This window comes from Haliotis rubra, unplaced genomic scaffold, assembly GCF_003918875.1.
Source record: "Haliotis rubra isolate DU_JTF1 unplaced genomic scaffold, ASM391887v1 Scf82, whole genome shotgun sequence".
NCBI lineage: Eukaryota > Metazoa > Mollusca > Gastropoda > Lepetellida > Haliotidae > Haliotis > Haliotis rubra.
In genome coordinates this window covers 1496304-1519954 of record NW_025767546.1, presented here as the reverse complement: position 1 = coordinate 1519954, position 23651 = coordinate 1496304, and the positions used below count along the sequence as shown (strand labels likewise).

Genomic DNA, 23651 nt, shown 5'->3' with positions numbered 1-23651 from the left:
TATGTACACATACACGCATGCACGCTTTATTCTTAGTTATTCTGTTCTTTTCAGAATGAGCTGCAAGGTAGTGGTACCTGTCTCGGTTACAGAAGCATGACTGAACGCCTAAGAAATGTTCATGGTCTCAGAGTACCAAGGTAGAGTATCCTGTGCACTATCCGTGTCTTTACAAATTATAAAATGTAATGGGCAACAAGCGACAACGGTATTGTTCAGGCATAAAATGTCAAAGAATACATCGTCAGTGGAATATTGTTTATTGTGAGGTTCGGTGGTGGTAGCCTAGTGCATAAATCGCTCGCTCGTCTCGTCGAAGTTATTCACATCAGTTTCTCATAATTCTATCCGAAATAAACGACTCCTATTCATACTAGGCATATGGTCATGGAGATACTGAGGATTGTCGACCCAGACAGAGTATCTGCCCGAAGGACCCAACGTTTTTCAAGACGACTGTACAGTAACAAGGGACCCAATTATCTTGTACATATAGATGGCTACGACAAGATTACACCATTTGGTTTTGCTATTCACGGCGCTATTTGCGGGTAAGTTCATACTAAATATTATATAATAATTATTAGTACCAGACACCATGTTGTCATTCTTACATAGTTAAGGAAATTTGAATGAAGGCATATATATACTTTATTATCATTTTCAGCTTTTCAAGACGAATACTATGGCTCAAAGTTGGCAGAAGTAACAAAGATCCATATGTTGTAGCTCACTATTTCCTGCACTACGTGGACAGTATTGGAGGTAATGGAGACTCTGGAGGAGTATAGTATCATCGTTTTGGCCTAATGCATGACTTCTGTTTCCAATGTTTCAGACTACAGTTGTATTTCTGATACATTCAGAACCTCAAACAACTCGAGATCCCAATTATGTTGTTTTTAATGCCGCTCTAATTCCAATTCACAAAAGTTGTACTTTGCATCAAGTCAGCGTTGGAAATGAATACACAGTGCTATTTACAGAGTGGTCAAATGTAACTCAGCGGTGGCTGACCGGGTTAGGTGGCTGACTTTGTGTGCTAGCTATAAGTTGCGTGACTCTGAGGGTGTGGGTTCGAATCCAGAATGGGACTCACTCCATCAAAAGTACTACAATCTGTACTTTACTGAGAAAGTGTAATCCCAAATATAACATATGTTATAACGTAGGAAATGTTCGACAACGGTAACTATGTTAAATATGATGCATTGTGGTGCCGTACATTGCATTAACGGTATACTGAACAGTATTTGTTTTCCTTTCAGGGGTTCCCCGCTGCATAAGAATGGACAGGGGGACTGAGAACGTATTTATTGAAGATATACAAAAAGCAATGAGGTGGTCACACACGGATGATATGGCAGGAGAAAACAGTGTCTTGTATGGCAGTTCTCACAGAAATCAGGTTTTTACTGAACTCAAAACATATAAACCCTGATACTTATTCCTAAGTATGAAGCATTAGCTCACAATACACCGAGTATCATCACTATAAAACAGCTCATGACATAGTCGGAATTATCCACTCTGCTTTTAGTAGTGATTTCTGTATGGATGTGGAAAGGGTTTTCTTTCATCACACATGGTAGTTTCTGTTCACGTTGTTTCAGTGACATCTAAAGATGAAAACACCTCCTATTTTCATAGAACAACTGAGGAAGATAGATAGATATACACCTTCTGTACTATTGAGCTACGTTTCGGCGTAGCTACTAACACTGTCATCAAGCATGAGATGTACAATACTGCAAGAAAGGCTATATATACATAGTAACAAAATGTACATGTAACAGTTGCCTTCTTGTGTAAACGCTGTACATAAACCTCATTAATTGTGTAGACATCAATCAACTTACTGTTCAAACTTGACTATGTATATATAGCCTTGCCTGCAGTATTGTACATCACTTGCTTGATAACGGTGTAAGTAGCTACACCGAAACGTCGCTCATATTAATAATAAAGAAGTTGTATATCTATTGAACACTCCCTGTTGTTCACCATATCAACAATGCCACTCAAACTAGATATTTTCATGGAATGTCTTAATATGTCTTATAGAGGTAAAGTCTATTTTCCATGTGTTATACACATCGATATGACTGGGAGCATTCAGCACTAAATAAATGCATGTGTAACTGACTTTGAAAGAAGCATTGTTTATTGCAGAGAATAGAAAGATGGTGGTTGTCCTTGAGACAAAATGGTGCGGATTACTGGATCAACTTGTTCAAGGACATGGAATCTCAGGGCATTGTATCAACTGACAACAACCTTCACATGTAAGTAGCAATCACAACTATTTCTTTCATTATATTTTGCTGTATTCAACATTGAAATAGATAATTTCATAATGTTTTGTTAATATGAAAATAGAATTGCTATTGGTTCATACATATTTAATTGGCAAACCAAGCAGTGTGTTTTGCATTTGTTTCAATAAACCTAAGAAAGGTAGGCAACGCCAACGAGCACACAACTCTTTTCTGATTTCGTATCGTTCTCTAACATGTGTTTGTTTTGTTGATTATAAAAGCTGCATGTGAAGCTGTTACTGTTACCATAGGAATGAATTTCAACACACGATTTGCATTTATGAATATATGACCGTAAAACCCGTTATACAGACTTATTTAGCGAATTTACAGTGTACACGAGGATTTTACATTTACACTTAGTTCATCAGTGAACATTAACTGTCAAAAGTGCAACATCTGTTTTTGAACAGGGAGTGTTTGAGGTTCTGTTTCACTCGGCTGATACAGACTGAGCTTGACCAGATCGCCAATGAATGGAACCAGCACAGGGTTAGGCGAACGGGGGCAGATGTCAGTGGAAAGCCAGATCTTCTCTTTTTTATTCCATCTGAATATGGTAGGATTCACTGGAGTCACCAACAGTATTGTCCATATCATGTTGTGTTGCAGTTAATGCATAAACATAACTTTCCATATCTTACGGTAGAAAGATGTTATAAGATAACTCGTTGGCATGTTACGCTTTGACCCGGGTTCCACCCCAAAACTCGCGAAATGTGTGTCGTTTATACTTGTTGTGACACTGCGTTAAACCCTTCGTATATGTTTCAGGCACTGTTGATTTCAAGACTGAAGTTGACGCACGAGACATCCACGCTATTCAGTCAATGTGCACCATACCTCGCCCTTCGGGATGTGAAGAAGAGTTCGAAGACGTCTGTCAGAATCTCCTAATCCTCAACGGGAAGACAGAGCCAAAGGATACCCAGGAAGCTCTTGACCTATATGCTTGGCTCGTGTCAAAACTGGAGGGAAACGTGCATCAAATATGACTTTATTAAAGAATGTTAGGAGACATGGAGTCACATTTTTCAAACAGTTCAAACCTCTTCATCTGAAGCATCTTGTCACTTTCATTAATGCCCCCCTTTTATATGACTCTCATGTAGGCGCCGAATTATTCTTAGGATTACAAACAGAGGGTTTGACTTTAAACCCGAACTAATAATTATTCCATACGAATAACATACTGAAAATAATGGTTGAAACAAAACCGTAATCAACTTTTCAATTATAAATCATGTCTCACGCAAGTACTGTTTTGTGTAAAATACTATTCACTGTAAACTAAAATTCAAAAGAGATTATAAATGTAGGCCATTTGTCATCTTCAAAACTGTTACATTCGTAGTATGCACATTCGAAGTATACATTGTTTAAATAAAACGTAATGAGCCTGTCGTGTAAAAATACTCTCTACACCAATTACGTTTCTGAATGTCTTACTCATATGACGGAACTGTATAAAATGATATTAAGTTCTACTATTTCTCAATTGTTAAAAGTAATGTATGTGTACATCTTTCCATAGATTCTGAATCACAGGTGTTGACAAACTAAAAGAGAATAATAACTGAAGTTGCTAAATGAGCTCATAAGGACACATTTGTCTCATTATCCAAGTGATATTCTAAACAAAGCAATGCCTGCATGTATCCATGCAATGCATAGAAACAGTATTTACGTAGTCCAAACATAAGTGTCATAAGAAGGTTAATGTGATGCTAACATAATAATGGTATATTCTGGTTAGCTTTTCCTGTGTTGTTAGGTAAATGATTATTCTATTTCAAGATAAGAGTGTATTTTAATACACGTATATTTATGCAGCTTGTACAATGTATTACATGATCAAAGGGTCTTAATTCCCCCTACAGGTCGTGTAATAACTATGGAACCGTACAACTACATCTTTACCTGTAGTAAATAGGTGGACTTTACAGCTGCAACCATGTTCCTTTGAACATATCATAACACGCAATTAGCGGCAAAGATAATGTGTTTGAACATGTGTTGGCGAACGGAAAGTTCTCTTTGCCTCTGCTGAAAGTGGGTCACACTGGTGAAACGTTAGGTTGGCTGCGGTCTGAGACCAAGTGGCGGAACTCTGTCGGCACCAGTTGAAAATATCAGCAACTCCTTCAGAGACGTATCTTCCACACCCTCTGGAAATAGTGAAGTTGTACAAACCTATAACTCGCGAATTCAAACGTATCAATGTCTGGTTTCAGTTATGACGTTATATCAACACATTGATTCTTAGGCGAAAGCATGATAGTTCCTTACAGATAAAAAGAAATCGCAGTTGTTTATCATGCTAAGACCCATATAATATCAAGTATACATGCAATAAGAAGACTGACCACAATATTTTCTTTGATTGTCATTCTAGAAGTTGAGTAGATGAAGAATGAGGACTATTTTTATGGATATACAACTTCTTTATTCTGTATAGGCGACGTTTCGACAGAACTCATGTTCGCCTCACCCTTATCTATACCCCAAACAATAGATGTCCCTGAGAGGCGAAAATGACTTGTTTATACTAATTAGTAGAGGATAATAATACAGCCTCATCCCTCATCTATTGTCCAAACATGTCATATGTATATATATATATATATACATATGTATGTATGTATGTATGTATGTATGTATGTATGTACACACACATATATATATATATCACCCAAAAATACTTCTCATGGAACCACTTGCCTTACTACGACAGTAGAATCTATGTCAAAACGTCGCCTGTACAGAATAAAGAAGTTGTATATCCATAAAAAAACAACTTATTCATTAACCACTATGTTGCCTAAAGAGACTTGCAAATACCTTCAATATCCAGCAGGACGTCTCTCCAGTTTGAGTGCACCAATTTCTCAAGCCTGTGTGTATTACTACCTTCCTCGCTAAACACTGGTGTATAGATGAGTTCAAAAGTCGAGGAATCTATGCTGTGGTCCTCATGAACAAACAGCTCTTTCATGCTGTGCCTGTTTTGTTCTCACTGCCTCGAGCACCCCCAGGGTTTCGAGTCCATGACAGAATCTACAATGAGTCGATTGAGAGGGCAAGCTTTAATAAAGACATCCAAATGTTTCCACAAGTATAACACATGATCAACTTGTTACCCCACAGAAAGTGAACACGCACCATTATTACATCTTTGCTGTTCTTGTGAGATTATATAATACTATTATAGCAAAATAAATGTATTTGAAGTATATTACACTCACTGGTCAATGCAATGTGACACACGACCCAGAACCAGGAAATGAATGAGTGCTGTAATCATCTCGTCCTTCCGATCTGCCCTGTACATCATTGCGCCACATCCTGCAAGGAGGATCAGCTCCTCAGCTTCTGGCACTGCTGACGTGTCCTCTGCTTGGCACAGCTGAAAAGAACTTAGAATCCTATAGGACTGTCGGTGTGTTTGCGAAACAGGCACGTTCAATAACAAATGTCCTGGATATTGTTCTTTGTAACCAGACATATTTATGGTTATACAAATACTGATATTGTATGTTTATTTTTGCAAGCACATGACCGAGAACGGAAAAAGTACTTTACCTTAGTTATTTGTTCCTTTGTACTCAGGATGGTAAATGTGGTCAATAGTAGGTGCTGCAGCGTCTATACCTCCGACGATGACGTCATAAAGGAGTATTGAGAAAGGACGGTTGTGGCCCCCGTGAACAAGGGAATATGCCATCATCAATCCAACAGTCTGATAAGTTTTGCTTTGTAAGGCTAAAATATAAAATAGTGCATATTGAGATGAAAACACGAAATTTATTCTCACTCACTCTTTGCAATACTCTCATTCGCTGACGTATACACACGCAAGCCTTCCTGAATTTTGAGTGAAAATAATCCGATAGTAATACAAAATGTCCATTTATCATTCTATTAATTGCATTCAGTGTAAAACTTGTGATATTAAAATAAACCATGCTGATATTCAATTTAGTTTCGTTCTAATCATTGATAAGTTACATAATTTAATATCCAAACACCTGTGCAACGTTTATACAAAGATGTGGTATTACGGATGTATGTGTTTCGGATAACTATTGTCTATTAATAAAGTTACAGATACAGACACAGAACACACTGCACTCGCATGCATAAAGCTACTATGACAATTGACATGACAACTCTACTGCAAATACCCAGCACCTTACTTGTATAGATAGTTGACAAAAGCAGACACTACATACGGGATGTCAGAATCGATATTCAAGCATTGTCAGCATAAATTGTGAGAAAAGAAAATATAGGTCATTCAAAGGAGAAATATGAATGCCAAAGTTTAGGTCCTTTAAGATTATTATATATAGCTGTTGAAAAGGACATTTTGAAAATCTAAATCCGCTTTCAACATGATAAAAAATACTCTTCCTTGTTGACAAAATTCTTCCAGAAAGGAAGTGAAATTTTTTGGTCATGCGCTTGAGCAGTTAGTTAGTTGTGGTCCCAGATAACTGACAGTGAAGAATATGGATATTGAGAAATCAAAGAGTGTTACAGCTCTACGCTTAGCCAAAACAGAAATGTAAGCCAGGACTGACTGAGTTGGGTTTTATGTCGCTATTAGCAATATTCCAGCAACATCACTGCGGGGAACACCAGAAATGGGCTTCACACATTGTACCCTTGTGGGGATTCGAACCCGGGTCTTCGGCGTGACGAGCCAGTGCTTTAACCACTAGGCTACCCACCGCCCCTGTAAGCCAGGATGTGATGGTGACAGGATATTGGAGGAAGCCTATACATGCTCCACAACATTCAGCTAAGATTAAACATCTAAGCAAGGAAGTGTTTGTTTTGTTAGGTGCACACATGTCTATTCCTCCACCATTGTATTGTGAATAAGTATATAATCCAAGCATGGAACCGATACCTGATACGCCATCTCAAAAGATAACTGAAAATAAATGGCAAAAATAGGTTTGTATTTTGGGGGCGCGTAGTAAGTCAAAAGGCTCTATTGTTTATCCTAACTTACCATGAAGGTGGACGATGTCCTTAGATGTTGTATATAAATTTAGTTCTGCTGATAATCATAAATACGAAAGATGAAATGGAAATTATCTTATATATAATATTTTTGTATATTTTAACATTCGTGGATATACTGTGATATGTGTATCACCTGGGTAGTTTAGATCAAGGAGTTTGCACTCATCAGTACCAATGAATATTGGCATGGACGAGACCTCCGTGAGGAGAAGACGAAGGAACTCCCTGCTTGGCCCTCCCTCATCAATACCGAATTCTCCAGCGAATTTCACCGAGAGCTGGTTGGTGGCATTAAATGACGCTCTGTTGAACGCCCTCAAGGCTCCTGGGAGGACGTTATCCCGTGTGACGTTTACCAGGTTATAGCGACCCACATTCGTGCAGCCGTTGAGTCTCAGAAGTATGTTGTGGACACTCTCATCAGATCTGGAAACATTACATTTGAGTGAGTGAGGGAGTGAGTTTGGTTTTACGCCGCTTTGAGCAATATTCCAGCAATATCGCGGCGGGAGACACCATAATTGAGCTTCACACATTGTGCCCATGTGGGATTCGAACCCGGGTCGTCAGCGTAGCGAGCCGACTCTTTAATCATTAGGCTACCCCCACCGCCCCTACATCTGAGTAGAAAAGCGTCAAAGAAGCAAGAAAGAAACAACAGCATGGGCTACTGGATATAGCATCTGACCGCATTCATAATTACTCATTTAAACAACACCCGTATAAAATTAAGAAAAAAGTATGTGTAACATCATTACACTTCTCTTTCAGTTGGCTGCTCCAGATCTTCATCAGTGATGGCAATCTCGTCTTGACTGTGCCCACGCTCTGTGTGCTCTCGGAGCTAAATATGCAGTTGCAGTGTAAAATGACATACAGTTAAACATACTCAGTTGCTTTCCGCACTATTTATAACACTTCAATATGCACAACGATATTTATATTATGTTGTATATAATTATGGCATAACATTAATTCACAACTTAAATCTACAGAAATCGCAGGGTATTATTTCCTGCATTTATGTACTATTCTTTTTGTTGACTTCGGTGTTAAATAACAAAAGTGAACACTTAACATTACCAATCGATTTTTCCGGTGTAGAAATGTGTTCACGTCTCAATGAAAACATTAGAAAACGACGAAGCGCCAAGCTTTCACTACTATACCATTACAGGGCCATGCCTTTCATTAAAGACAATGGTTGGTGTCCCACTATCCAGTGAAGGAGCTCATCTCCGTCATCTGACGTACTCTCATCAATATCCATCACCTGTGCCAAAACACATAAAACAATCTATCACACGTGACTTTATTTCTATAAGGTATACAGTACAACCAGAAAGTATTGAGAACTTAAAGATTGTAATTTTTATATATTTTTTTCACTCATTACTCACGTATTAAATGTGAATATTTAGCAGAACATAAATCCAGATTCAAAGACAGGTGAACAGTTAGTATTTTGTCAAGTCAACATGAGCACCAATGCAGGCTTCAATGCGGCGGGGCATACTACTGATCAAAGAAGTTAGAAAGTCGTGGTCCATGCTGTCCCACTATCGGACCACCTCTTCTTTCATTTCAGCAACATTTGTCAGATTTTTCTTATTGACACTTTCCTTCATAAGTCCCCAAACATTTTCTATTGGATTTAGGTCAAGGCTATAGCTTGGCCAATCTAATAAAGTCATATTTTGGATCCGAAACCAGGCCTGTGAATGCTTTGAACGATGTTTTGGGTCGTTGTTCTGCTGGAAAATCAAAAGATGTCCTTAGGACACGTGAGCAGATGGAAGTAAATGTCCCTCGAGAATATCTGTGTACCGTTCACTGTTCATATTCCCTTCAAATACACAGAGGGACGTTGCCCCTAACAAAGATATGCCACCCCACACGTTAAATTTCGGACTGTACTTTGGGCGATGATACAAAGGTTTTTCAGTTTGTTTGGTCCAGAATTTCAGTGTATTAGGAAACAGCCACACAGAACTTTCATCTGAGAAAATCTCATTGACCCAGTTAAATTTTTATGATGTAAGAACCAGGTCGTCATTCGCTCCTTTTTGTTCAGGTTTCATGATCGGTGATGGAATTCCTCGACTTTTCTGCCAACCCATTGCATGCAGCTCAGTTCTAATTGTCTCCACACAGACAACCACAGTTCCTCTATCAATCAAATCCAGCCTTAAGGTTTCTAAACTCCTTTGTTTGTTTTTAGAAACAAGAATACCAAGCCGCCTCCTGTCAACGACAGTCAATTTTCTGAGCCTACCTGCGCCTCCCTGGTGCACAATGCCATATCCATTTGCAATATCTTTCAAAACACGATAAATAGTGGACAAAGGGATGCCTTTTTTACTTGAAATCACTTTAACTGATCTGATGTCCTTGTTACAATACTCTAAAATCAACTTCCTCTTCTCTAAATCATCCATTCTGAGGATCACTGAAAATGTCGTCTGCTAGCAAGTAAACAAAGGGGGATAACTCTCCACAAACTAATGAAAAAGGATTAACGGAGTTGTCTCCCTTGAATCAAACCAAGCACTTGAGAGCTGGTCAAGGTTGTTTATACTAGTAATCCAAATAAACATATTCCTAAAATTCTCAATAATTTCTGGTCATACTATATTACTTAATTTACAGGCACAGAATTTCGACGGGTTGATCACATTTGTGTTCCTAATTAATATTCATTAAATACGTTGCCCATATGTTTTAGAAGTTATCTCTACGCAGAAAACTAACACCTTTCGAATTCATGTTCACAAAGAAATATTCGTTATTTGCCTTATGGAACACGCCTAAGGCGCTACAGCTTCCAGCACAGAATCAGATGAACGTATGGTCAAATCCCTCATTTGCCCTGAATACAAGCCATACCCACAGTTTTGTCACAACCTCAGATTTCCGTAAAGGTCCGGGTTGGAATATCGTTCTTCAGTAACCCATGTTTGTCGTAAGAGGCGACTAACGGGATCGGTTGGTCAGGCTCGCTGACTTGGTTGACACACGCCATCGGTTCCCAATTGTACAGATCGATGCTCATGCTGTTGATCACTGGATTGTCTGGTCCATGCTTGATTATTTCCAGACCGCCGCCATAGCTGGAACATTGCTGAGTGCGGCGTAAAGTAAACTCGCTCACTCACAACCTCAGACTTACCTCCCACAACGGACCGCCACCGTCATATAACTGTTCAAAGTGATGTTAAATAATCGCTTATCTGACTTTTCAGGCTCAGGTTACAGAACGTGATAAGCCATAATTCATGTATGTTACATTCTCTTTTAATGGGAAGCATGTGGAAAATATTCATGTTAAACAGCATTACGCTTTCATTATTCAATACTAAATATAATAATACCAACTCTGACCAGATTTATGAAACATGCATTCTGTTCTTAGCTTGTGACCCCTTTTGAGCTACAGAATATATCATGTGTGTTCAGACGTTTACCACTGAGGTATTATCTATCGCAACCGCATCAGGCTCCTCATCTCCTGGGCAGCCCTCCTCGACAGTCTGTAATAATATATTGGACAAAATAAGTTAGGGATATTGGTATTTTTATGATTGATATTTCATCAGTGTGTCAATGAATAAATACATCATTATTCATAATTTCAAAATTTACATATATCCCTAACTGTTTTTGTCCAGTATACATAGAGACATTCTGATGATGTCGTATATGCGTCACCCAGTATTACGTGGTGTAAAATTACATTTAAACATATTCAATGCTCAATGCCTGACTGAACTATTTGTAAATTCTACAGTATGCACAGGTACACTTGAATAATACATTGAGGGTTGTCAAGTTGTATAGGATGACATAGTTGAACACAAAATTCTTTATCATTACTTTTCTTTAAGATGCCACACGTACCTGCTCTTCAACCGGTGATGTGTGCAGATATATCCTAATTGGGTAGGACTTTCTGTGCGTATACAGCAAATCTACGGTAAAATCTTCGTTATTGATCTTGTTCGGAAGCTTTTTTCCGTTAAAGTGAGCCAAGTGATACGTCAGGTTAGAGATCTCAAGGTTTTGGCTTTGGTTTACACCACTTGGAAAATAAATGCTTATGACCTTATTTTCAAGGTCTGTTAAAGTCAGATTTTTATCTGCATCAAAAGTCTGAGAACCGCCACCCTTGCCTGCACTAACCAGGGTGTACGTGCTTCGAGATTTATGTTTCCAACCGATATGTAGTCGTCTGGTTGTCGATCGTGATGCAGCAGAGTTTGGACCTCTCCAACTCACCTTGAAATAATAGCGACATTATCGTCACGAACGTTTTTCCAAATCAATATGAGCAGAAGTATGTGCAACAAATAGCAACAGCAAATATTCATTGTTTAGAAAAATGAGCACGATACTAATACCAGGTTCTTTATCTGTGTGTACAATTGTTTGCAATACAAATTTGCTAATAAGAATATATTTAGTTGCTTTGATTTATATGATGAATGAGTAAGAAGAAATTGCCACAATACCCGTTGTCTACGTTGAGACTGAAACATCCGGAGACGTTGAACAACTGGTGATTCTGACATAGACTCTGGAAAAGTTAATAAATTGTCAAACGCCGATATATTATTATTTGAACGTAACATGACATAATCAGCACTCATGAATTACGGATTAATTGGTCTGATAATCTTACCGGAAACTAAATTCTTGCACCTCTGTCTTAATCGTGCTCTTTCCCCAATTGTCTGCACGCCAAGACTTCTAAAGTCCTCCTCAGTCAAAGACAGCACGTCTGTAGGATCAACCTTAAGAGAAACGTAGAATAGGTGCAATAGATCATAAACCATAGACGTACGAAATAAGAAAAATGAACATGATCTTTTCCATACCTTGTTGTCCTGAAAGTTCTTTTTCAGTGATGACAGGTTGAGTTCTTCAAGAATTTCATCCATGCTGAAAAAAAAGATCACAAGGAACGTAATTCATTTTCATATTTACTGATTCATAATTTTGCACAAAAACATATCTAAATTCCGTATGTACATCATTAGTTTAATAACGTTCATATATCACTCATGCTATTCTGTCATCTATTTTTGTATTATATATATTCATCATGCCGCCGACCCGGGTTCGAATCCACACATGGATGCAATGTGTAAAGCCCATTTCTGGTGTCCCTCGCCTTCATATTGATGGAATATGCTATTGGCGTAAAACTATACTCACTCCCTCACTAACTATTATATATATTACATGAATCTATTTTATATACTTTCAAAATCTGTCGGACAATACATTTGTGCTTATGTGGGAAGACTACGGTGTATGATTCGCCAAAGAGATTGACGGTATCCACTGAGGAAATAGAACTACAAAGAATTACAGCAAGTGTTCCTCTATAAGAGGGCTGTGCTTACTAATTTAATATATAAGGGTAGCAAAATCAATGATGCATTTTTCGAAGCCTGCTTCTCTCTGAGGTTGCAAATTGTGCAACCAACATAAACATTCTTAAATCGCGCCTTGCGCCTGTATAGTGAATTGTACCCCTATTATAAGTACCAAAGTTGACAGTCAACACAAACCTCTCAAAAACTTAGAAAATACGTTTTCCTCTCTGCCAACATCAACTTGGATAGAATGTAGGCAGATAAGCACTTGAAACTGAATAGGTAACCATTGGAATAACTGACAACTTCATAAACACTTCGAAGGTTAAACTCTTCCAAATAGTGTTTGTCTTCCAACTTCAACACGAACAAATTACCCATAACAGGCCTTGACATGATCAAAGTAATCTGTAAGGATAAACATTCCACAATTTACTTTGTGCTTATATATGTATACAGGCAAATCTGCATGTCTACAGGCATAAAGGTGAGTATGTATGTGTGTGTATGTATGTATGTATGTATGTATGTATGTATGTATGTATGTATGTATGTATGTATGTATGTATGTATGTATGTATGTATGTATGTATGTATGTATGTATGTATGTATGTATGTATGTATGTATGTATGTATGTATGCATGCATGTATGGGTGCGTGCGTGCGTGTGTGCGTGTGTGCGTGTGTGTTTATGTATGTGTTACACATCAGGATGAGCATGTGCCATAAAATGTATCAACGAAAAGGAAACACTTTTCAGGCCAGCCGATTTCATGCAAGCAAATGAGTCAGTTTAGGTTGCTATCCTGTGCAACACACTGGATATATACATGCCTTTCAGAAACATCTCCAAAAGACGACTCAAGGCGCTATGTAAATGACACTTTGCTTGACTGACACCCTTTCCTCCAGCATTACAGTAGGGCGCCGTCAGCATCATCAACATTAATATTAAACGGCTGTAAGTGTCACCATATGATGATCAGACAAATAAACATATGTATGTGCAAAGTAAGGTTTTAACATGTAATGCCTTCACGAGAATGAAACATCCTCCTCTCATCAGTATATTTATAAACTTGTTTCAATCTAATTTCAGCATGTCATGAGTTGAAGTTGCAGTGACTGAAATTAGCAGAGCCAGTGTGTTCAATAGCTAAAGCTATCATAACCTGAACTACACGAAAGTATTGACTTAATTACTGTACATCATTATTATTCTATTTGACCACCTGAACATCAAGAAAATGACTACAGGTTCCATTTATAGGTGCACAACTCACAGAAACCTGACAGGGCCTGTTCCTTTTTCCGGAAACACAGTGTTTCAGTCTGATAAATATAACTTTAACAGTCCAACGTTTTGACACTGCATAATTTAATCAAAGTCTAACACAGGAACATTAACTAAAGCGATAATATAACACACTTAAAATCCACTCAAACAACCAGTGTTATCTTCTGTATTTGGTCACATATTACCGGTTTCCAATGTCGGTGGTTAAAAGAAAATATTTTACAATTACTAGTGACACCAGCCATGAAGCTCACCTGGACAAAAGCACCAATGAACAAGCTATCGGGATCCGAACCAGAAGCGAAATAATTCCATGTTTAAGATGACATTGTTCAGTGATATACTTGATATTAAATCAAAGCATTGAAGCAGTGGAATGTAGTGAGTGTTTACTCAGTGTATTTTGTTATGGTTAGTATCATGAGAATGAAGTCAACATTTGGGTCAGTCAGAATCATTTTGGGTGGTTATTCAGGTACCATTTCGAGATGCAGAAGAAGCTTAGGTTGCTTAGAACCATGAGCCCAATTGCCTTTTTAAGGTATCTTTGCGTTATTTGTAAAATGCCACAATGCCGTGCTTTGCAATGAATACTGCACAATGCGGTTTGAAATAAACTGCAGTAAGAATGTTTTCTTGAAAACATAAATAGTTTAATTGGTTTTGTCCTGATTTGTTAAACTCTGTAAGCTTAACTGTACATTATGTCCAGTTACTACTCACCTTTTAATAAATTGATGATGTCACAGTGTAGACAAGGAACGTAAAGAATTGATCGAGACAGAATGTTTTGCATAGCAACAAATCAGCTTCATCAAAAAATATTAACAGATTGAAACCATTGATCTCATACGAGTCAATGACATCTAGGTTATTGTCTCCACAAAAGCTAGCAGCTTGGACAAATTCCAAGTGGGATGTAAAACAGAGAAAGCCTTGAGGAAAATCACTTTCAAACTGAGACATTTGTATCACTTTCGTCCAGTGCTTTAGTTTCCCCTCAACTTGCTTTGGATGATTTCTATAATAAAGAGTAAACAACACTGTATGCTGAAGACCCACGTACTTAACATAACATAGTAAAACTTCGTGAGGTCGCATTCACACACTATTAGCATAGCTAGCCAAAATGAGAAAATTTGGCTTACCTTATTCCATTTGGATGCAAATATTTCAATGTAGAAATGGGTTTTTGAACAAGTTATTTTTCAAAGAGTGTCAGATAAAACAAATCAATACGCAGTCCTAAGCTTACACACGATTATGCATATTATGTGGAAATACAAGTCTAATCTTCTTGTATACGTTGTGTACATTCAAAGTGGTATGCGGGATGCCTCAAAGTTTAGCATCGTTTTTCGTCTGTTTATAACAACAAAAACAATCAATGCACATGAAAACAAATGAGTGTTATACTGTAGGACATTCAGTAAGAAAATACATACCCGTTTCCCTTTACTTTGCAAATGGCGAATGAGCCTCGTTTTCCGTTTGAGCATGCGCAGATCTAACAAGTGAACATATCGCAATATCGCCGTATCGCAATATCGCAATATCGCCGTATCGCAATATCGCAATATCGCCGTATCGCAATATCGCCGTATCGCAATATCGCAGAATCGCTATATCGCAATATCGCCGTATCGCCATGTCGTGTCGTGTTATCGCCATATTGTGTCGTGTTATCGCCATTTCGTGTCGTGTTATCGCCATATCGTGTCCTGTTATCGCCATTTCGTGTCGAGTTGTTGCCATTTCGTGTCGTGTTATCGCCATATCGTGTCTTGTTATCGCCATGTCGTGTCGTGATTTCGCTATTTCGTTTTTGGCTGTATCGCAATATCGCTGTATCGTGTCGCCATATCGCAATATCGTGTCGTACTATCGCATTGTCGCGATATCGCCTTGATTTCTTCAGGGCGATAAAGCGATGGCCCGAATGAGCCACCATACAGATGGGTTCATCTCAGATTTATAGGGTATGCTCATCTAAACATACACGTAATTTCATCTCAAACATGTAGATGTGCTAATCTCAAACATATAGGTTGGTTCATCGCAAACATAAAGATATGCACCCGTAAATATGGAAACAGAATAATTTACCATTATATCATGTATATTAATGGATATATATACACATGGAAATTAATTAAGGAACACCTAATTCAGAGATCTATAATTCTGTGAATTAAGATAACAGAGCATTTTTCTGAATGTCTTATTAACATTTCGTATCTTGCTGTGTTAGCATGATGTTTTGTGGAGATATTCAATGTACGCGCAACTGCGCTCAATGCACGTGAAATGTCATACCCCCAACATTGTTCAAATCAAGATTTTACCGATAACATGTCACGCTCTCTCCTTTCAATTTGTACTGAATATTCAGTATCATAACTGTCATGGCGTGTCGTAAATTGTCAGTAGCTACAAGGTGGTATATTATTGGCATGAGAAATGCAGGAATGTCCCTCAGACAAATTCGACATCAACTTGGGCGCAATCCTTCCATCATTTCAAGACTCCTGAACAAGCACTGGGTTACCAATGATGTTAAAGATCTTCAAAGTCCTGGCAGACCCGTAAGACAACACTAAGAGAGGATAAACCATTGTTCAGACTTGTTAGGTGTGGTTCATGGACTCAAGCACATCCGGAGCCATTTCCTGCAGAACCGTCAGTAATCTATGGTGGCTCATTCGGGCCATCGCTTTATCGCCCTGAAAAATCTAGGCGATATTGCGACAAAGCGATAGCACGACACGATATTGCGATATGGCGACACGATACAGCGATATTGCCCAAAAACGAAATAGCGATAACACGACACGATATGGCGATAGCAAGACACGATATGGCGATAGCAAGACACGACATTGCGATAACTCGACACGACATTGCGATAACACGACACGAAATTGCCTGTTTATATCGCATTATCGCCGTATCGCTATATCGCTATATCGCAATATCGCTGTTTCGCCATTTCGTGTCGTGTTATCGGCATTTCTAAGATGCCTAGCGGTTAGAACAATCGAAAAAAAAAAAATACATTATCAGACAATCAGACGTAACAATTGAATGACGTTATCCCGTCACTGCGCCATTCTAGTGTGCCCCCTCGTAATCGAACCATTTTACATTACGTCACAATGTAAGCGACGTCACGATGCATGTCAGTTGTCATCGCCTCGTACGGCCTCCTACAGTAAACTACACCGTTGCATCCAGTTTCTTGGTTTGCTGTTGCTTCACGCAGCTAACATCACTGGTGGAAACATTACGTTTATGTTTTACGACGGTTAAAATGTGTCATTTCGACTCACAAGTTTTCAGCGACACGGTAACGTTCGTCATGTTTACATTCCCACAATGCAATTGTGGAATGTCGCTTGACTACTCAACTTCCTCTGGATGTACTGATCTAAACTTACGCTGGTAGTAGAAATGCAACGTTCATATTGCCCCATATGGTTTACGTTAATGACAGATGTAATTAAAATAATTCAGAGAAGATATTTAATCCGAACGTAAACCGTCATCAAACTGTTATCATTTGTTTTTTTCTGGTAACGTTCGTCTTAACGTAGGGGAGCAGACACATCAATAGAACAGCGCGCCAGTTAGCCCTGTGCGAGGATTCTTAATTTCGGTCACCGACACCGTCGTTTGTTTTCTGCCTTAAATTAATCGTAATTATCTTTAGAAAGTATTAAATTTGGCATCTTAGAAAGGAAATACACTTCGCCCTACCACCATGTATATAGTGTAATTAAACACACTTTCGCCCTGAACTATTACAACGTTAAAGCACTCGGACGCAAGCGTCCTCATGCTTTAACTATAATAGTTCAGGGCAAAAGTGTGTTTTATTACACTATACATGGTGGTAGAGCGAAGTGTATTTCTTAATTCGCGTCGTGTTATCGCCATTTCGTGTCGTGTTATCGCAATGTCGTGTCGAGTTATCGCAATGTCGTGTCTTGCTATCGCCATATCGTGTCGTGTTATCGCTATTTCGTTTTGGGGCTGTATCGCAATATCGCTATATCGTGCCTAATCCATTTTCTCTCAAATAAATTCATATTGAAATTGTTTCTGGAAATATATTTCTCAATGTCATATACATCTTTTAATAACCCTTTATATGTGGTGACACTTGGTTTTACACCCTTGATATTCCTGACAAAAATGCGGCTCTTGGCTAGTATGATCGTATGGTTGAGCAAGGGGTCGCTATTGGCACAAAATAGTATATCTTGAGCTGAGAGTACGAATGTTCTGTACAGGACACAATTAACAAAACCGGTGAATTCTTTCCAGAATAATCTAATGGTGAGACTTTCAATATATACATGATAAATATTCTCACTTACGTCACATGATATACATATGTCATTATCAACTAAATTTTAGTTTCATTTTAATGTATAAATAACTCTATGAATAAATTTGTATTGAAAATCCAAAAGCTTTGGGTCTTTAATGGTTAGTCTATATTGCACAAATATGGTCTTAAAATCGATATGATCGTTTACTTCACTTTCCCATTTATCGCATACGTTTGGAAAATTGGATTTCGATATGAGACTATCGTAAACTGATCTAGATCCTTTAGTAGGTTTAATAAGATCATTCCAAGGGGAACTTATCGATACCTTTGTTATGTTTGGGTGTCCAGCAGTTAGAATGACTTTGGGGGAATACTGATGATGACACGATTTATGTCAAGCACTGTGCCCTTAATATAAAATTTTGTTTTAAGTTCTGCAAATGAGAGTACCTCTTAGTCATTGAAAATGTCTTTAATATTAACAATTCCTTGTTTGAACCAGCTATTGATTATCAAAATGTGTTGCGAAATGGTGATTTAACCAGAGAAGTTGTCGTTTATGTTGATATGATTCACTACATATCCCTTTATATATCTATGCCAGGCATCAAGTGCATCTTTATCTCACATACTTCCCGCTATCTTATTATCGAATCCTAAGAATGAATCAACTCACCCGCTTTTCTACATATCGCCATATCGCAATGTCGCTGTATCGCCATATCGCAATGTCGCTGTATCGTCATATCGCGTCGCCATATCGCAATATCGCCTTTGCGCGTTATCGCCATATCGCGTCTTTTTATCGCCATTTTGTGTCGTATTATCGCCATTTCGTGTCGTGTTATCGCAATGTCGTGTCGAGTTGTTGCCATTTCGTGTTGCGTTATCACTATATCGTGTCTTGTTATCGTCATGTCGCGTCGTGATATCGCTATTTCGTTTTTTGGCTATATCGCAATATCGCTATATCGTGTCGCCATATCGCAATATCGTGTCGTACTATCGCTTTTATCGCGATATCGCCTAGATTTCTTCAGGGCGATAAAGCGATGGCCCGAATGAGCCGCCATAGTAATCAGCTGAAAGTAGCAGGATACAGGGCCATCAAGCGTTAGAACTGTCTCCAGCTCACAAAGCAGCACGACGTGCCTGGTGTTATCAACATGTTCGCTGGATCATTGCATTCACTTTTCCGATGACAGTCGTTTCTTACTGCTAATGGTGGATGGTCTGGAGACACAGCTCTGGTTCCCCGCAATATCCAGGAGTCGGTTCCCTTTAGGGGAGGCTCAATCATGGTATGGGGATGCATTTCCTTGGGTTGCAAGATGGACCTCATCACCATTTGTGGAAACCTTAATGGGCCTCGGTATCAACAGAAGATTCTTAAGAATGCTGTTGTCCCACATTTTGATAAAGATAATCTAGCCACAAGACCCGTCTTTATGGATGGCAATGCACGTGCTGTCCCCCAGTTTTTTGCAACTCAGTGAATTGACCGTTACTTTGCATGGGGAATGGAACAGGATTAATTATAATCCAGAGATTGACCCAAAGAATGAGGAGGCGTCTTAAATCAGTTGTTCATGTGCAGGGAGGTTACACAAGATACTAATAGAAAGTCAATATTTGGACTTGCAAGACACTATTCTTCAGTTCCGCGAACATAATGTGTGTATGATTACCGACAGTTAAGTCTCTGCAAGAAAAGTGACATTTGTAATGTGTATGCATGAAATGGCGTCATTTTCCAAATCTGTACCACCTTCAAATACATCAGATTACGTCCGGTAATCTTGGCCATGTTTCTCTTCAACCCTTTCTTTTCACTACAACATCCATATGGTATGGAAATCTTTGACACATTGCATGCACTAGTTTATTAAAGCCTGCTCAGTCTGAGAAAATACGGGCGTTGCTTAATTAATTTCTAAATGTATATAAAAATTATGTAATCACTGATAGCAATACTCTCTATGACGCATTCATGGGCGAGATGATAATGTTCATGATTAGCTGTTTGAATATCATACTGTTCTGACACTGATAAGACAAGTCATTTACCTCAGTAGTGGTGCTCAAAATACCTGGTACTGTTTAAAAAAAAAATCACTAGTTTGTCTGGTCCAGTATAATTTATTTCAAGGGCGGTGGGGTAGCATAGTTGTTAAAGAGTTAGCTCGTCACGCCGAAGACGCGAAGAGCGGCGTAAAACCAAAATCACTCACTCATTTATTTCCAGGCATTCGCTTTAGAGAAGTAACACAGCTGACAAGTTTCTCACCATCTACCCACTAACCTTTCTTCAGACAGTCTCTCACGGCATCCTGTTCGTACACAAATCCGGAGGAGTACTCATAGTTGTAGTCGTAGTCACACTCTGGAAGAGGGAAGTCATAGTGCCCGGTTGGAGTGTGAACCTTACTTGGAATCCAGAATGGCTTCTCCACCTGAAGATGTCGACATGGGTAAAAATGTGCAACTGTAATATGAGAGTGATTTTTGTTTTAGGTAATATTACAGTTTTAGCTTCGTGTGGGAAGAAGCACATACTGATGGTATGATGTGTGCTAGATGACGTCATATCCTGTGATGAATTCTGGGATGAATTAGTTCACAACCCACGCTAGTCAAAAGTGGTACCTTAATTATCCCGACTGTGAACTTATCATACGTCATTCACACGACTGTTATGTTCAGATTCGATATGTAACATATGTTATATTTGGGATTACACTTTCTTAGTAGGCGTCTGACTATGTGTGCTGGCGATCAGGTGCCTGACTCTGAGGTTGTGGGTTCGAATCAACTCAAAAAGTACTAGAATCTGTACTAAGAAAGTGTAATCCCAAATATAACATATGTTACATTTGATCACTTTCTAAAATGGCATTGTGTATTTCACAGATTCGATATATTTACATACATTTGTAGTCACAGAACGTGAATGCAGCAAAATATTGCGCAGCCAATAAACCAATTTCTGGAACTATAAGGCGAGTCATTCCACCAATACCTACGTGTATACTACCATGTGTGCCAAGTATGTGGAGGCTGTTGTCGCCCCCTGTCACCTGGGTGTGGTACGTCAGCACTGCCATCCTACCCCCGGGATAGCACAGGATGACACTCCCGCCAGCATCCACGCCTGCACACAACACCATCGAATGGTCAGTACACGATACCAGAGACGTATCAATCCACTCATACCATCCTCGTGTGTCCAGGGAATTATATCTTCATTCACGCTAAATACCTTGGATCCGTTCACCATCATCGCTACGTTATGGAAGTGATGGCATGGTCTAGATCTCTCTTATCAATATTTCCACTCGTTCTAAGTGTGTTTTTTAATAAATTTGAAGTACAATTTCATTTTCAGAGAACTGACTTTGTTTTCCTCAGCAGGCACAAGAAAGAAATAATAAGATCTTCGACATACAAACAACAATTCCAATTATCCACACAGGTTAGCTAATTACTGATGTACAGAAAGTAGAGAACAAAAAGTAAGGTTTTCCTAGAGCAAATTACCAGTGTCAGACATGTCTGCTTTGGCAACGATTTTAGTCGGCATTCCTTTGAAGGCAAGAAGTGCTGCCTGGATGGCGTAGGCACCGACGTCCTTGAGACCTCCTCCACCCAGCAACTTCTGCTGGATTCTATCGCAGTGGTAGACGGAGATACAGATGCATGCATGAATCAGCTTCACGTCTCCGAGACTCCCAGAATCCAGTTCCTTCCTAACTTGGTCGTACACGGGAAAGCAGCGGGACCATATTCCCTATAGTTGTTGAATAGAGGCATTTCTTAACGATGATGATGAGGAGGAAGAGGGGGACAATATTTTCAGTGATGGAATAATTCACCTGAAGTTGGTAAAAGTTTTGTGAATAAGAAGAATCCATCTTCTTGCTTCAGACATGATGTCACCAGCACCTATTGCTAACAGGAAAGGTTTCTTTCAACATTTGTTGCTTGGAGAACAATTCATGACAATACCAAAAATTTCAATCAAATTTCAGCCTGATAGTTGGGACACGTTTTACAAATAATTTTGTGATGAAGGCAAAGAGGTATATCCAGGGTAAAAAGATGATCTTCATAACGGCTTGTCTTGATGTCCATTGAGATGAGAGAGACACTTGTCTGGATCTCTTCTTGGAGATTCTATAAAATGCTGGATTTGTGTATGCTGTTCTAGAACTTTCCGGACCACCCAAGACCCCGAAAACATTTAAACATAGCAGCTTGCACACTATGCGTTACAGGGCGATAGAATACGCAGCCTCCTTATTTTTTTCAAGAGAGCGCATGTTGTTGGAATATTGCCGAATGTGGTGTTCAAATAACACAACAAATAAAGAGTGGTGATAATTGCATTTGCATCTGTTACAGAAGATTGATATCGACACACAATACATTGAAGATTCAGTTACAAAGAAACAAACTCACTGTTGAACAAGGAGTATATTATTTCAACTTCCGAATAGTACATAGAAAGATCGCCAAGCATTTCAGAACTTATTCGTGGTTATAAGCTTACCTCCATAAAGAACAGGTTCTTCTCCTCGGCGACCTTCAGAATCTCCTCGCAACCAGCCAAGGTGAGGGTCATTGGCTTCTCACAGAGCACATGTTTGTTTGCATTCAGGAACATCAGACACAGTCGATGATGGTCAGGGTTGATAACAGCTATGTACACTACATCTAGAATGACATATCACAGAGGTCTTCGGTAGTCTTAACAGTATTATATAAAACATATATTAAGAGTATCTGATCTTAGATAAGAATATATGTGGGGGTCATTGACAACCTTGGATCAGATTATACATCTTGAAAAGTATCTAAATCTAAAGATCCACTTCTAAAACAATAAATTCAAAACTTAATATACATGTACATTTTTGGGGCTACTTTAGAATCAAGCACCACACCTTCTCGAGCTTCTGTTTTTTGACTTAGTTTAGGGAACCTTTCTGTATACAGAAACGTACCCAGGGTACATATTTGTAGTGCCGACAGCCTCAGTAAACTACATTCCTGTGCAGTAGGATATTAACACCATTCTGTACGGCAGCCTTAGTCTAACACAAGCTATAATTGAAAATATTTTTTAGCCACGTCCATAATTTCATTGTACTTAGTAAGCGTTTCAATTAATGTATAATATGTCTTGCCTCTATTCATTGCCCATTAGATGTATTTTTTCCATGTAATTGTCGGAAGTGGGCTTTAATAAGTTGAAAAACTTGTGCCCAATCCCTTTCAATACTGAAT

At 38.7% G+C, this 23651-nt stretch overlaps 2 protein-coding genes across 2 annotated transcripts; one reads left to right on the top strand and one right to left on the bottom strand.

The window, feature by feature from the left end:
• Nucleotides 1-1284: 1284 nt before the first annotated feature.
• On the top strand, nucleotides 1285-4231 carry LOC124262026. The gene is made up of 4 exons (XM_046696444.1): nucleotides 1285-1408; nucleotides 2173-2285; nucleotides 2732-2877; nucleotides 3093-4231. The coding sequence occupies exons 1-4, from the start codon at nucleotides 1289-1291 to the stop codon at nucleotides 3311-3313; spliced, it is 600 nt and encodes a 199-aa protein (XP_046552400.1). The 5' UTR covers nucleotides 1285-1288; the 3' UTR covers nucleotides 3314-4231.
• A 2784-nt stretch (nucleotides 4232-7015) lies between these two features.
• On the bottom strand, nucleotides 7016-12289 carry LOC124262068. Its single transcript, XM_046696490.1, has 10 exons — nucleotides 12227-12289; nucleotides 12031-12142; nucleotides 11861-11925; nucleotides 11250-11627; nucleotides 10817-10882; nucleotides 8569-8625; nucleotides 8111-8196; nucleotides 7629-7778; nucleotides 7486-7507; nucleotides 7016-7257 (listed from the first exon to the last, which is right to left on the bottom strand). Exons 1-9 carry the CDS (start codon nucleotides 12287-12289, stop codon nucleotides 7495-7497), a joined length of 990 nt encoding a protein of 329 aa, XP_046552446.1. The 3' UTR covers nucleotides 7016-7257; nucleotides 7486-7494.
• Nucleotides 12290-23651: the final 11362 nt, after the last annotated feature.